The sequence below is a fragment of the Amphichorda felina genome (genome assembly GCF_050947745.1).
Source record: "Amphichorda felina strain 45539 chromosome Unknown scaffold_3, whole genome shotgun sequence".
Lineage (NCBI taxonomy): Eukaryota > Fungi > Ascomycota > Sordariomycetes > Hypocreales > Bionectriaceae > Amphichorda > Amphichorda felina.
This window is the reverse complement of record NW_028145047.1, coordinates 1,829,432-1,844,618: the sequence shown is the minus strand read 5'-3', so window position 1 is coordinate 1,844,618 and position 15,187 is coordinate 1,829,432. Positions and strand designations below refer to the sequence as shown.

Here is a 15,187-nt window from a genome sequence, read left to right as displayed (position 1 = left end):
TCATTTTAGTGGCAGTTCATATTATCAACCCAATGGCCCGGAGCTCGGGCTGAAAGGTATCTAGCCAACAACGCTGTATATATCCCCACGGGGGAAGCAAGTCGCCTATCAAAGAGCAGTTGCAGCTCAGAGGGTTGCCGTATGGATATGGGCTGAGGAGTTACGCTTTGTAAGAAGGCGGAGGCTGGTTGTTCATCTCTTTTCCTTTTGCCTGCATCGAGGCTGGAAAACCTTATTTTGTTATGGGAGGGGGTTAGCTTCGGATACGGTACACGGAGCGACGGAGTTTTCGGTTTATAGGTTTATAGCATCCGTGGCATCACGGAGAATTTATGGCACGGCCATGTTCATATCGCCACGGTCCATTTAGGCAACATTTGATGCATTTGCTGTTCTAAACCCTCCAACCAGCGAGCGGCCTCTCATAAGTAAGACCCCTTTTGAAATTTGCCCGAAAAATTTGCCGACTTGTTCATGAGTTCCTTCCTTTGCGCTGCTCCAAGCCTGCCACCGAGCGCCATGTCCTTCTCCCTGTCGAACCCCCGCTTACTCGGATCATCCTCTTCCTCTTTATCCAACCCGCGCTCTCTTCTCTTCTGATTATGCTCCTCATACATACTCTTACCCCTTGACGCCTCAATATTGGCCGCGATCTTGCGATCCCGCTCCTCGGCCTCCTTACTCTTAGCACTCCTGCTGCTGCCGGCGCCGCCATCCCTGTCCTCCCCATCCCCGCCCGTCCGCCCCAGCACCGAGTCCTTCAGCCGCCGCAGCTTCTCCTCCGGCGTCTCAGTCCAGATGGACGAGGGCTGCCTCGACCCCGCCGGGGCCGCCCCCGCGCCGGGCTTGCCGGAGGCGAACTTGCGCGCGCGGATCTTGGTCGGGTCGCGCTCCGTGAAGGTGCCGCCCGTGGGGGGCGCGAGCATCCACGAGTCGCGCTGCGGGGCGTCGTCCTCGGCGGCCGAGGGCGGCAGGCTGGGGCCGATCTGGGGCCTGGAGATGCTGGCGGAGGGGAGGGACGGGCCGTAGTCGTCGTCGTCTGAGGAGGAGGAGTCGTCTATATCGGCGGCGGGAGGAGGAGGATGGGGTTGTGGCACTGGCGCTGGCGCTGGCGCTGGCGCAGGCGCAGGGCCGGCGGAGGTTGGTTTTGGCGGCGCAGGACCGACGTCTGAGTCTGAATCGGAGGCGATGTCTATCTCATCTTTGTTCTGCGGAGGCATCGAGGGCCCTGCGATGGGCTTGGGGCCGTAGCCGTCTGAGTCGGAGTCGTCAAGGCCAATCTCATTTTGGTTTGCGACGGGGCTCTGTGTCCGCTGGTTTTTAGGGGGATGGGAGCCGCGGTCGGCGTCTGGCGTGCGCTTGCGCTTGGAGAGGTGTGGGGGCAGCTGAGGCCCGATTGAGGACATGGTTGTGGTTTGGGTGTTTAGTTTGGTGAAGTCGTGATGTGATGGCTTGGGAGCCCTCGCTGGAGCTGAGGCGCTACAAAGGACAAAGAAACTTGGCGACGTCACACTGTGGCTGGGGAAGGGATCCACTACCTTGCGCTTTGGTATGAATAAGTGCAGATCAGTTACATAAGGTTGCTGCCGCGCTGCCGCGCACGACCGCGTACTCGTACCAAACGGCAATGCATACAGCAAGTTTCAAGTATAAGGAAAAGAATCCTTGAGCCTTTACGGCATTTAAAGAGGGAGTATAGCTTGAATTTATTATGTGAAGACTGCGGCAGCGGTGTCAAGACTAGTCGGAATATCCCCGGGCCGCACTGCCTGGTACCAGCCAGCCAGGGCCAACTGCACCAGTCAGCCTGCAGGCAGCAGAGGTCAGAGGACGAATGGCGTGGGTGAGTGGGTGGGTGAGCTGCACAGCCAGCTTCCAGCTCCCATCAACCAACATCTGACGACAACAAGCGCCGTGGCCTCGTGCGAACCCTGTATAGCTCCTGCGGTGACAGGCAATCCAACGCTCCCAGTATCCTTACCAGTTTTTCAGTCTAGCCCGCACGACCTTGTCAACCACCGTCTCCCATCCCCTGCCCGCAGCTCTGGGAACCCCTCCACATAGCTCCCCCAGCCAGGCATGACCTCGACACGATAGAGCTCCGACGGAGTGATGGGAAGCCACCCGGCACAATGGCTGGCCCCAACGATAACACCGCAGCTCCGGACGAGCGCGGTTCGAGCGACGACGAGTCTGTGAACGGAGCTCTCAATGCCGACGATGTGCCCCAGCTCGACAGCGCGGAAGCGCCGGTTGAGCTACAGGACGCGTCGGCGGCGAGGCGCCAAGGACAGGAGGCACAGGAAGAGGGGTCGGAGATGGGATCCATAGACGCTGGCTTGGTTGATGCGCTGCCGCGGAGACTCGACAGCCCCGTCGACTCAATGCTGTCCGGACCAGACGACACCCCATCCGTACAGGTATGCGAGGCCATGGCAGCAACTCTTAGACTATCACTAACGTTTCCTAGGGCTCTTTTCTTTCCTCGCCTGGGAGCAGCGCGTTACCTTCCGTGGCCTCGCGCCATGGAGTGGGAAGCCTGAGCCCGTCTTTCCGTCCTTTCGATCGCCGCTTCAAGTCCCGAATATCATCCTCCTCTCACAGCACACACGGCTCACGACCTTCATCGCCCGCATACTTCGGCTCGCATAGTCGAAATACATCCATTGCCTCCAATTTTGCTCTCGACCAGTCTGAGACAGAGACACAATCCCCACCCTGGGAAGTCGTGCGATGGACCAGGCTCAAGAAGTTGAATGGCCAGGCCTTCTCCGAGGCCGGGAGGCGCAGTTTTGGTTCACCCACATGTCTCGCCGTCTCGGCGTCCATAGTGCTAGGAACTTCGAAAGGAATAATCTTAGTGTTTGACTACAACCAGAACCTGAAGATGATCATCGGGCCTGGCACTAAGGCTGTCGAGTCGGGGCCTATCACGTCAGTAGCCATCTCGGCAGATCATACGACCGTGGCTGGAGGACATGCGAATGGGAATATCTTTACGTGGGACACCAGCCGCGCATCCAGGCCGTTTCTATCAATACCACATATCGACCTATCTCAGGCCGAAGACCGAACTGCAGATGGCCACGTCCCAAACGCCGCCGTCACGCATCTTGGGTTCTTGGGGACCCGCCACACAGCACTCGTGTCAGCGGACGAGAAGGGAATGGCATTCTCGCATCTGGCTACGAGAGGCACTGGTGCTCTTGGAAGAACAGTAAAAACGACGAGGGTTCTCGGACGCTATCCGGGTGCACCTGCTCCTACTGGGAAACCCCTGAAACCGAGCACCGTCTTAGCCTTTTCCCCCTTGCCTCTGGGAAACGTGGAGCGTGCCACAGATACCATGGGGCTAACAGCGATGCTGACGCCCTATTTGCTCGTCATTGTGTCGACGACTCCGGTAGCTCAGACCCAGCATAAGTCTGCTCGGCCTAAGGACGTTCAGGCACATAGTGCCATGACAGGATGCCTGGCCTGGTTCCCTGCGGTCAAACTCAAGGTCCCAGATGCCCACACCGGCAGCGAAATTTCCAAGGTGAAACTCGCATATTGCTGGTCAAATGTCCTCACTGTTCTTGATGTGGATGAAATTCCAGGCGAAGACAAGGACCAGCCACCCACACTCCGGTTCAAGGCACGAAGCCGTTGGAAGTGTGAAGAGTCCATCGCCGCTGTACAGTGGCTGAGTCGCTCAGTTCTAACTGTCCTCACCCTATCGCAAAGGCTGATCGTACTGGAAGACCGCAGCATGCGCATGACGGAAGCGTTTGATCTTATCCAGAAACATGTGTACCACGTCGACCTCTTCTCAAAACAGCTACATGTGCTGGTCGAGCAGTTGGACGAGGAGGACCCATCCATGCACGGCGTCGTGGGTGATGCCTTCTACATGAGCTTCAAGGCCTACAAGGGGAGGATATTTCTCCTTGGCTTCAACGAGGTGTCGATTGGTGCCCTTTCAAACTGGGCAGACCGCCTGATCGCCATAATGGAGCATGGAGATTATATTGGGGCGATCCAGCTGGCGACTTCATACTACACCGGCGACGCTGACAAGCTCACCGTGGGGCTTCCTGAAGACACTGCTCTGCGGCATACCATGGTGAAAGACAAGGTCATGGAGATTATCAGCGCGTCTCTCAAGTATGCCTTCAACCAACGGCAGCAGAATCTAGAAAGTACAAGTGACAGCCACCTGAAACAGCTAGCAGAGGCATGCTTTGTCGCCTGCCAGAGTGTTGGCAACACAGACTACCTCTTTGACGAGATGTACGAGTGGTACGAGGATGCCGGGGTTGAGGGCATCTTCCTGGAAGTTCTTGAGCCCTACATCCTCGACAGAACAATTACAGTTGCCCCTCCTACTGTGGTCAAGGATATGGTCTCCCACTATGTCTCCAAAGGATGGGAGAGCCGACTCGAGGAGATGATATGCCATATGGAAACCACAACGTTGGACCTGGATCAGACCACGCTCCTATGCAAACAGCATGGTCTGTATGATGCCCTCACATATGTGTGGAACCAGGCCATGGGCGACTACATCACACCTATGATAGATTTACTGAGTCTGCTGATCCCATTCATGGCCAATGGTGATCAGGAAGTCAACATTGGGGATGATTATTTTGGCGTCAATGCCCTTAAGATCTTTCCTTATCTGTCATACACGCTGACTGGTAGGGTATATCCCAACGGGGAATTCATGGATGAAGATGCCGCGACCAAAGCCAAAGCGGAAATTTACTGGTTCCTGTTCTCGGGGAAAATTATTGCGTGGCCCAAGGAGACGGGGCGGGAGTTTCTCACGCGCCCGAACGAGGACTCCGAGCCTTCGTTCCCATACCTAAGGCTGATCCTTCGATTTGATGCCCCAAGTCTTCTGAGCACCCTGAACGAGGCTTTCGAGGATCCTTTCTTAAACGATTCCCCAGATAACAAACAACTTAACGGCAATCGGATGGAGATGCCCGAGGAACAGATCTTTGGGCAGACAATCAACCGCCAATACGTCGTGTCGATACTGCTTGACGTGATGAACCCCGAAGACTTTGCTCCTGAGGACACCATCTACCTAGATATGTTCATCGCACGAAACTTGCCAAAGTTTCCTCAGTATCTACTGTTTTCGGGTTCAACGCTCTCCAAAGTCTTGACGGGACTTTGCAACTACCCTGGCAAGGACCTGGCTGAGGATGCGCAGCTCAGTGCCGAGTATCTGCTCTCCGTATATCACCCTTCCGACATGGCAACTTTTATGCCGCTATTCAAGCAGGCAGGGTTCTATCGGATACTGAAGCGAATATACAAGGTGGACAAGCAGTACGGCAAGCTCATCGAGTCGTATTTTGAAGACCCAGAGGACCAGGAACTGGTGTTTGATTGCATCTCGGACTGTCTTCGCCCCCAAAGCGGACTCAACGAACGCCAGGTGCAAGAAGCGAAGCACGTTATCAGGGATCACGCCAGAGGTCTATTAGACTTAAGCCCTGAGCGGACGGCACAGGTTCTGGCCACCCAGGACCCAGGGATGCACAAGAAGATTTTGGATTCCGCACATGATGCGGAGGAGTTGCAGCATGGATACCTAAAAGCACTGTTGGAGCCCACCGGATCGAGCAAAACGGACGAAGAATTCCCCGACCGCGACCTCGTCGAGAGATATGTGCAGCTCATGTGCATGTTCGAGCCCTCGCACGTGTCGGACTATGTGGGCATAGTTCAGTCGACCAACCTGCGTCTCGACAAGCTGATCCCGACCATGGAAGAGACGGGAGTCATTGATGCTGCTGTGGTTCTCATGGCTCAGGATGGGCAGGTCAAGGAAGCTATGGACCGGCTTGTGAGGCACCTGGGCAGCCTCGAGTCGGCTTTGCAGGGGCTGCTCAGCGGGACGAGTAGGAAAGACGGACCCGTTGACCTCTCATCGGCAGCTGAGGAGCTTCTTAGCAACTTGCAAAAATATGTCCACGTCGGTATTTGGCTGTGCCAGGGGCAGACGAAGACATCGAAGCAGGTCCGTGTCGTGCAGAAGAAGAAGAAGCAGGGTGCTGAGACATTGTCCGCCGATGAGGCACTTTGGCTCAACCTGATCGATGCCTGTGTGCAAATCACCCGCCGCTTGTCGCCATCCATCGCCGCTCTTGTTGAGAAGGCCGAGTCTGACGTTGAGGTCGATGGGGAGAAGCTCCTAGCTCTGCTAAGGTCACTTGTTCAGCACACCTTCACATCCCTGTTAACGGCGACTTCAAGCCACGTCAGTGGACAGCAGGGCGCGAAGCTTCTGTCCAATGCGGGCTCGAATTTGTCTTTCCTGCGAGTCCTGCGAGCTTTCCTAACGCAAGCTGCGGCCTCGTCGCCGAACCTTGCTGACCTGAGGGGTGTTTTGGCATCCATATTCGCCGCCTATGCATACGAGGAGTCGATCCTGCGCCTTTCAAACCGTCTGTTGGAGAGAAGCTTGTACGTCAATGTTAGTCAGGCTGTGGAGCTGCGACAGCGCGGGTGGCGGCCGCGTGGCTCCACGTGCGAGGCGTGCGGGCTCCGGGTATGGGGACCTGGAGTGTCGGGGGGCGCTATTTTCGAAGCATGGGAAGACAAGCAAGCACTGGAGGATGAGAGAAGAAAGGAGAGGAAAGCCCAGGCATCAGAGCGCGCTATAGGAGGCCCAGCCGTAGAGGCGGACGACCAGAACAAAGGCAAAGGAAAGAGCCCTGATACTCGGCCATCAAGCATGGTCATCGAGTCGGAGAGATCAGGGACAGTGTCGGCCAAAGACCCGCCTCTGGGGCCGCTGGTCGTGTTGGCATGTCGACACATATATCACCAGAGCTGTCTGGATGCGATACTGGAGAAGCAAGATGGGAGCAGGGGTGGGCATGAGAGGGAGTACAAATGCCCTATTGATGGATAAAGGCGGGGGCCGTATACATTTGCTGCTACTGTTAAGGGTTTGCATATCTATTTCACACTTGGGGCATAGCGACGATTATCATGGATTTCGAACGACGGCGCTCCATCCTCAGGCGACCAAGCAACAGAATAATATGGGACTTAAGCTTCTCTCATAAAATGCACCTCTGAGCCTTGAGATCGATCAATTGATATGACACTAGGAATAAATGATATGGAAAGCTGTCCGAATGGTTTCCCAATTGTTCGTAGTCGTGCACGTGACAGCACCCGTATGGTATTCCACGTAGCTTCAGGAAGCTGCATCTTCCCATCACCACCGCCAACAACGACACCAACCACTTCGCCCAATGCCACACAGCGGGCGCACTCCAAGCCAGCATGCCCGAACTACCAGGGGGGGAGGATGACCAGTACCTCTCGGACGCGCAGTCGTCGGACTCGTCAGACGACAGCGACGAGTCTCCCCCACGACCGCTCTCGCAGAACTACTTTGCGCCGCCCTTCTACGGCCGTCCGCCTACGCCACTACCACCCTCACCATCGCTGACATCGCTGCTGCGCCCATCGCGCCCGACGACCCCTGATGCCTCAGACGAAGACGCCATGACTCCCGTCCCCCGCGCAGCGCCCAAGGTGCCAACGTACGAATACTACGGCTTCGCGCTGTACCTCTTCAGCAGCCTAGCCTTCCTCGTATACCTACTGTGGAGCTACCTACCCTCGCCCTTCCTACACGCCCTCGGCATCTACTACTACCCGAACCGCTGGTGGGCCGTCGCCACGCCGGCCTTCCTCGTCATGACCATCGTGTACATCTACGTGGCGCTCGCGTCGTACAACATCGAGATGCTGACGGTGCCTCTGAGCAGCACCGAGACGATTGTCGACGATGCGGGCAAGGTGGCCGTCATCGACTCCAAGGGCAGGCTGAAGCCCATAGCCAGCGGCAACGGTGTCCCGAGCAGGGGGGACAAGGGAGAGACCAAGTGCGACAGGGATGGGAGGCTGCGGTGGAGGGAGATTTGGAACGAGGGGACGGATGCGGTGCTGGATATTCCGCTGGGAGGAGTGTGCGAGGTGCTCTACGGGGAGGGGAGGGAGGAGGATGGTCATTTCGAGGATGGAGAGTCATAGATGGTGGTGGGATAGAGGGCATTAGCAAGGCGTTTGGGATCGGTACCAATGGATTAGACCACAGCTTGTCGACAGCGGAAATTAAGCTTAACGACAGAACATTAGTCAACAATAATCTACACTGAATTAATTGTCTGATATTCCAACATGTTAATGATGTTGGAGGGGCTGCCAAGGAAGGGAAGCCCGTTGCTACTTTGTACCCCCAACTCTCCAAATGGGCGTTGCCCCACTATAACTTTTTCCAACACCAGACATCGCCCATCACTTCTCTCACCTGAATATTTTTTCTACACACGACACTCTTTGTCTTTTTTTTTCCCCCAATGCCAGCGCCGACACCGGGTCAGAACGATCCACGCAATGCCTCCGCCAGGGATCTCTTCAAGATCCTGACGCGGGGCACCAGCGTCAAGGCCTCAGCGTTCGACCGCCTCAGTGCTCGTCTGCCATCCGCTGGCGCAAAGGCGAACCCCCAGCTCTTCCACGACGACGTCCGCGGCCAGAAGCGGAAGCGGGCTGCCAAGGATCCCGAGGAGAAGGATTCGTCCGACCTCCCCGTCGTCGACTTCTTCGCGCCGAAGCCAGAGCCCGTCCCAGAGGTCAACGACGAGCCCGAGAAGTCGGACCGCGAGGCGAGCCCCATCCCCGCGGACACGCAGTCCTTGACCAAGGATGAGTGCCGGCAGCTGCTCAAGTCGCATCGCATCAAGGTCACCCTCATGTGGAAGCACGAGGATCGGTCGCGCGTCAAGAAGTCGAAGAAGAAGAAGAAGGAACAGGTCACGGTCGAGCCCAAGAAGGACGAGAAGAAGCCGCTGCTGCCCCAGCCGCTCGAGTCCTTTGACCAGCTGCGCAGCGTGTATGGCATCCCGCGCCAGCTGGACGTGAATATCGCCAAGGAGGGATATCGGGAGCCGACAGAGGTGCAGCTGGGCAGCCTACCCATCCTACTCCGTCCGGACGTGGCCCTGCAGGATGAAGATGGTCTTGACGAGGGTGTCGACTTTCTCGCTGTGGCCCCGACAGGTAGCGGCAAGACGGTCAGCTTCCTGGTGGCGGCCATTCACTCTATTTTGCGGAGGAGGGCCCAGGAGAAGCTCCACGGGATACACGAACTCGAAGCTATAATTGTGGCGCCGACGCGAGAGCTGGTGCACCAGATTGTCAGCGAAGGCAACAAGCTGGCTGAGGGCACTGGCCTCAAAATTGTCGGGATGAAGAAGGGCATGACCCCGGCTACCGAGCAGCAGCAGCAGACCGCTTTGGCCAACGCGGATGGGGATGAGGAACAGAGCGACCTGGACGCTGACTCGGAGGATGAGGAGGCTGGAAAGGCCAAGTCTAAGGATGTGATCAAGGTCGATATCCTCGTCACGACTCCCGTGCGTCTTCTCAAATTCTTGACATCATCTCCCGACAAGGCGAAAAAGACCCTGCCGACGGTTCGAGAGCTTATCTTGGATGAGGCGGATGTCCTCTTGGATCCTCTGTTCCGGGAAGAGACGACGAAGGTGTGGACGGCCTGCACGAACCCTAGCCTACGGGTGTCCTGCTGGTCGGCGACTATGGGCTCCAGCATCGAGGCCTTGGTCGTTGACAACCTCAAGGCCCGCGCTGAGTCGCTGAACATGACACCCAAGCCCCTTGTCAGACTGGTGGTTGGGTTGAAGGATGCCGCCGTCCCCAACATCACGCACAAGCTCATCTTCACGGGGAGCGAACAGGGCAAACCGTACGCGCTGCGTCAGCTTTTCCGGCCCACCTCCAAGGACGACTTCAGGATACGTCTACCCTTCCTAGTCTTCACCGAGACGATTGAGCGCGCCATGGCCCTCCATGAGGAAATCAAGTACGACATCCCCGCCTCGGCAGGAGGTCCGTCACGCATCGCCTCTTTGCACAGCAATCTCACCGACTCTGCCCGTGCGGCCATCATCCGTAAATTCCGACAGGGCGAGATCTGGCTGCTGATCACGACGGACATCGTGGCACGTGGCCTGGACTTCCGGGGGGTCAACGGCGTGGTCAACTACGACGTGCCCACTTCGAGCGCCGCTTACGTGCATCGCGCCGGGCGCACGGGCCGTGCTGGACGTGAGGGAGGCGTGGCCGTCACCCTCTGGACCCAGGAGGACACCCCGATCCTAAAGACGGTGGCCAACGTCATTGTTGCGAGTGAGAGGCAGGCCGGGAGGCCAGCCGGGGAGTCGGCGGTGCCCCAGTGGCTCCTGGACCGTCTGCCCGACGTCTCAAAGGAGGAGAGGAAGAAGCTCAAGCGTGGAGGAAGGCGCAAGGCCCAGACCAAGATCACAACGACGAGTGGGTTTGAGCGGCAGAAGGAGAACAATAGGCGTGGTGCGATAGAGGCCAGCAAGCGAAGAAAGGTCCAGGGAGGCGGCGAGGGTAGCGGTGGCGGGGAGTGGAATGGATTTACAGACTAACGGAGGACGTTGGCACATGTCCTCCATCCCACTGTGGTCAAACTCCAGACGGAAGCTCGCGGGCTTACAATGTACATACAATAATGATGGGCGCGGGTGGGATTTAGGGACGATGAAGCTTGCTACAGGAAGCGATGTCAATATCTCTTTGTTGGCCGACAGCGTTCTTCTGCAACAGGAATATATGCTTGGTGCATTTGCCCGTGCCCCCTTGCCCTTGACAGATGTTTCATATCTGATTTTAGTCAATAATGCTTCTTCGACGTCAAGGGGCATTGAAGATAGTATATATAATGGCCTTGCAGTGTCTTGGTTCCTCCGTGGCGATCCTTTTCTAGCTCTCGCCGCCCTTGACGTGGGTGGAAAGGAGTACGGCTTGTAATAAGGCATGACTTTGATGTCACATGGAGGTAACTGTCACCCGTTGCTGTTGTGGCTGTAGTCGCTCTCAAGATCGGAATCATGGTCAAGGCCTTCCTTATACTCTGCCCGAAATTGGAGACCTCATGGTTTTCCCCATACCAGTCAAGATACAGTTACTGGGTCTGTGAAGCGGTTGGCCATATCCATGAAAGACATCTTCGGATGGGGGTCAACGACGGGAGCAATCTATTTCAGGTTGGGGCAATGGCATTGTTTGGCCCTTCTTGAGCAGGTATCATATTCATGTCTATGTGTGAAGTATATACAGTCCTTCTCCTAATCGTGTCAACGCTCATGTAGGTATACAGTGGTGGTACATATCCAATAGTATCATAACAGTGTTGCCTTTATGCAGACAAGCCTCTTCAGCTTTGCTGTTCAGTAGACGCGGCGTTTCCGCCAGCGCCCTTCTTCCCTTCTGACGACTCGGCCTTCTTTCCTTCATCCGCGGTGAGGCCGACGACGTTCCTCAAGGTTCCGAAGCTTAGGCAGTCACTGATACGGCTGGCTCCCGAGAGGAGCATTACTAGCCGCTCAACGCCGCAGCCCCAGCCACCGGTGGGTGGCAGCCCATAGTCCAGCGCCTTGATATAGCTCTGATCCAGCGGAGACGCCTCGCCATCGTCATCTGTCTCCAACTGCGATGACCGGTCGTCCTCGGGAGTCTCAATAGCCACTTCCCCATTGGCCCTGTTGACTAGGTTCCGATGATCCTCGAGCTTGCGTTTCTGCTCCTCGGGATCATTCTCCTCTTCGTACATATTGGCGAGCTCTCTCCCACCAACAAAGAGCTCAGCACGGGCCGAGACCAGCTGGTAGGTTTTGGGGCAGAGGAAGCTCTTGGACAGAGGGGACATGCAGGAAGGATGGTGGGTGATAAACAAGGGTTCGTGGAAAGAGATGGGCTCCAGGTACATGGCTGCCAGGCGGTCTAGGAGCTTGGGCAGCGATGAAGGAACTTCGCCTGGTATAGAAACCCCAGCCAACTTCAAGACAGCCAAGAGTTCGGGAAGGGCGTCCTCGGAGCTGAGTTTCGGGAGGCGGAAGCCCAGAGCCTTCTCTAAACCCGGGATGAACTCGACCTGCTTGAAGGGTGCCTTGAAGCGATCGAGGTCGACTTCCGGCAGGGAGTTCAGCTGTGTCCTGATGAGCTCCGCGGATCGCTCTGCTAGGCCGCACACAAGGTCCTCCGTCTGCTGTATAAGATCGGGAAGATTTGTGTACGCGCTGTAGAACTCGCACATGGTGAACTCGGGGTTGTGTGTAGCGTCAACGCCCTCGTTGCGAAAGGCAGGGCCAATCTCAAAGACCTTGTCAACTCCACCAACGACGAGGCGCTTGAGCCAGAGCTCAGGCGCAATACGCATTGCAAGATCCTTGTTCTTGAATTCCGTAGCTCTCGTGATAAACGGACGCGCCACGGCACCACCCGCGTTTTCGGCCAGGATGGGAGTCTGAAACTCGAGGAAGCGCTTCGAGTAGAAGTACTCCCTCATGAACTTCAGGATCTCGGCACGCAGTCTCAGAACATCAGCAACTTCCCGATTGACAAGCATGTCAACGTGACGCTCCTGCATCTTCGTCTTGGGGTCGGTGAGCTGGTCAGGAATTTGCTCCATGGCCGGGGACAGCAGCTCAGGGAACTCGGTCGCCTCTAAAGTTAACTCCCCTGAAGGAGTCCGAGTCGGAATGCCAGTGACCGCTGTCACATGGTTAGCAACTGACCGTTTGGACATATGGGATGCATGTTAGATACTCACATATATGGTCTCCGACCTGCATTAAGTTCCGGAAGAGGGTAAACTTGAGGGCCCTGCAGGACGAATCTGGGGTCATCTTCCTTTTATTCAGCATGACCTGGACCTTCTGAAACTCGTTGACGATGTCGAGGAAGATGAGTCCCTTTCCAGCGATACGCTTCGCTCGGATGCGCCCCATAACGATGACCTCTTCGTCAACAAGCCTCTCGTGGAAGTCTGTTACGAAATCGGCCACCGTCTTGCGAACAGGCCCAAATTCCTCGGGGTCTTTCAGCCGCGGATAAGCCTCGTCAAAATAAGGCACCTCAGCCTCCTGGGCCTGGCGCAGCTCCTCCCTGCGTTGTTTCTTCCATTCGGACACATCGTCCTGGTGCTCCTGGGTCGCCTCAAATCTGTTGACGCCTTTTTGAGGGGCTGTCGATTGAGCTCGCACCGTCTGAGAGAGGTGGCCCCATCGGAGGCCTGCTGGCAAGGAAGAGCATACCCGGGGGAGGCTTAGAGGACAGTGGGATGAAGACGGAAGAGGTAGTCTGGCAGTCCGGCTAGCCAGCCGAAGGCAATTCGCGTAGGTCATCGCGCCTAAGATACAGATTAGTCACAATCCTTGTCTGTCATATCCAGCAACGAAAAAAAAAAGAGTTTTGGACAACAGTCAGAGTATGGCAAGGTATAATCACACGCAGCAAGCTGCATCAATCGCAGCGGTTCTGAAGCGAGAATGCAAATCATCATGATGTAGAAGGTTCGAAATGCAGAGAAGTGACACAAGCATAAATACTCACAAGCATAGTGTCCATATGGAACCGTAGTCCCATATACGGCCCAAGACGCAGCAGAAGACAGAGCGCGAATTAAGATGGTGGATGGTTTTTCTAAGAAGAGATTGAAGCTTCGTCGCTTTTTTTTCGGTGGGTTTGGAGCCGAGATCTGCCGTGGATTTCCCGGCCGAGCTCCAGACGGATGATCACGGATCACCAATCTGATCTGTGCGTGCACAAGACCCAACACAAGTGCCGTCTAGCTGCATAAATCGTAGTTCTATAGATGGTAGCGAAATCAGTGAGGCGACAACAACGGCTCACTGACGTCCAGTTCGAACAACAGCAAGACACCTAGAGCACCGGTAGCAAGTCTAGGAGTGCGCGACTGGTCTGACCACAAATTAGGGCCAGATCAAGAAGCCTACCATACCTATTACTTTCCGGAAATCGCTAGAGCTCTACGTCGAAACACGCCCGTTAAGAGGCTGTCACCATTCCCAACCATGGCTGACGTCTCCAACGCCCGGCCGTTGGGCATCCTGACGGGCTACATGGTCGCTGCTGCCGCCCTCACCGTAGCCAGCATCACCATCATCCGCAGCGGTGCATCCAAGCGTCAAGGCCCCCGCTCAAGGCGGCGACCAGTCGCCATCGTCGTCTTCAGCGCCCTAGCAGCCGTGAGCCTGGCCACGACATGGTACCACATGTTCTGCTTCTTCCGCTGGTCCTACCAAGAGTGGGCCAAGGACCAGGTACTGTCTGACCAGGACACGCTACACCTGGGGGAATGGCTCCGCGACACCGCCCTGTTCAAGCAAGCCTGGGGTTCGACGCTGGAGACGGCCCCGAGGGCGTGGTGGTCCCTGCAGATCTTTGGCTTCTGTGCAAATTGGAGCGTCATGCTCGCCGTCCAAGGTGAGTTGGGCGAGTCGCCGCTTCTTCCCTCCGTTCATGACTGACACTTGCCCTACCATAGAGAAGAAGAGGCAGATCCCTCACCTATGGCTCTTTATGCTCCTCGGCCAGATTGTGGCAATCTCCTTTGCCTCCAACATGTTCTTCCTGGCCGTCCTGGTCCATGACCAAGTTGTACCGGCCGGGGCTGGCAAGGGCAGCAAACGCCCCGAATCGTTGGCAGCACGGATATCGTCGGCGGCGTTCTGGTATGACCCCATCGTCATCTTCACCATTGGCTTAGCCGTCAACGTCCCTTCGACCTTTGGCCAGCCCAACTTCATGCCCTTACTCCTGACACCGCACATACTTGCCTTTGCCCCGTTGCTCCTCAACCGCCTGCTGCCACAGGTAGCTCCGGCTCACACTCTGGATAATAAGCCAAGCTTGATCACACAGGTTACAAGCATAGCCGTCATAGTCGGATGGGCCACTTTCTCTGTGGTGGATCAAGGGGGAGACTGGAGTATCATCCTGAGGACGCTTCATGAGCATCCCGCCGTCAGCAGTGTCGGATGGGATGTCATCTGCTGCTGGGTGAGCTACACGGCCTGGCATCTGTTTGGCGAGGCATGACGAGGTCCGCCCGTAGCCATGGCCAAGATCCATGCTTAACGCGCCGTAATCAGCCCAAGCCCATCACCCAGTCCCTCTCATCTTCGCATAAACAATTTCTATGCCGGGCCCATGTTGATTCTTTGCTGTCAATACGTAGACGACGCTGTGACTGGGCAATCTATAGCACTACGATGCCGGGAGTACCCAGGAGGTGGTGTTCCATATGCATGGGGTG

At 56.4% G+C, this 15,187-nt stretch overlaps 6 protein-coding genes across 6 annotated transcripts; 4 read left to right on the top strand and 2 right to left on the bottom strand.

Moving 5' to 3' along the window:
• Window positions 1-422: 422 nt before the first annotated feature.
• Window positions 423-1,406, bottom strand: ACO1O0_003279 (GPALPP motifs-containing protein 1; the record flags this gene model as incomplete). Its single annotated transcript, XM_083192733.1, has 1 exon — window positions 423-1,406. One exon carries the CDS (start codon window positions 1,404-1,406, stop codon window positions 423-425), a length of 984 nt encoding a protein of 327 aa, XP_083051790.1.
• A 726-nt stretch (window positions 1,407-2,132) lies between these two features.
• On the top strand, window positions 2,133-6,916 carry VPS8_2 (CORVET complex membrane-binding subunit VPS8; the record flags this gene model as incomplete). The annotated part of the gene is made up of 2 exons (XM_083192732.1): window positions 2,133-2,420; window positions 2,471-6,916. 2 exons carry the CDS (start codon window positions 2,133-2,135, stop codon window positions 6,914-6,916), a joined length of 4,734 nt encoding a protein of 1,577 aa, XP_083051789.1.
• A 380-nt stretch (window positions 6,917-7,296) lies between these two features.
• On the top strand, window positions 7,297-8,052 carry VPS8_1 (Vacuolar protein sorting-associated protein 8; the record flags this gene model as incomplete). The annotated part of the gene is made up of 1 exon (XM_083192731.1): window positions 7,297-8,052. The coding sequence occupies one exon, from the start codon at window positions 7,297-7,299 to the stop codon at window positions 8,050-8,052; it is 756 nt and encodes a 251-aa protein (XP_083051788.1).
• A 326-nt stretch (window positions 8,053-8,378) lies between these two features.
• ROK1 (RNA-dependent ATPase ROK1) lies at window positions 8,379-10,496 on the top strand (the record flags this gene model as incomplete). The annotated part of the gene is made up of 1 exon (XM_083192730.1): window positions 8,379-10,496. The coding sequence occupies one exon, from the start codon at window positions 8,379-8,381 to the stop codon at window positions 10,494-10,496; it is 2,118 nt and encodes a 705-aa protein (XP_083051787.1).
• Window positions 10,497-11,284: 788 nt separating this feature from the next.
• On the bottom strand, window positions 11,285-13,467 carry MSK1 (uncharacterized protein; the record flags this gene model as incomplete). Its single annotated transcript, XM_083192729.1, has 3 exons — window positions 11,285-12,621; window positions 12,680-13,115; window positions 13,462-13,467. The coding sequence occupies 3 exons, from the start codon at window positions 13,465-13,467 to the stop codon at window positions 11,285-11,287; spliced, it is 1,779 nt and encodes a 592-aa protein (XP_083051786.1).
• A 476-nt stretch (window positions 13,468-13,943) lies between these two features.
• ACO1O0_003274 (uncharacterized protein) lies at window positions 13,944-14,970 on the top strand (the record flags this gene model as incomplete). Its single annotated transcript, XM_083192728.1, has 2 exons — window positions 13,944-14,355; window positions 14,417-14,970. The coding sequence occupies 2 exons, from the start codon at window positions 13,944-13,946 to the stop codon at window positions 14,968-14,970; spliced, it is 966 nt and encodes a 321-aa protein (XP_083051785.1).
• Between the last annotated feature and the right edge of the window lie 217 nt (window positions 14,971-15,187).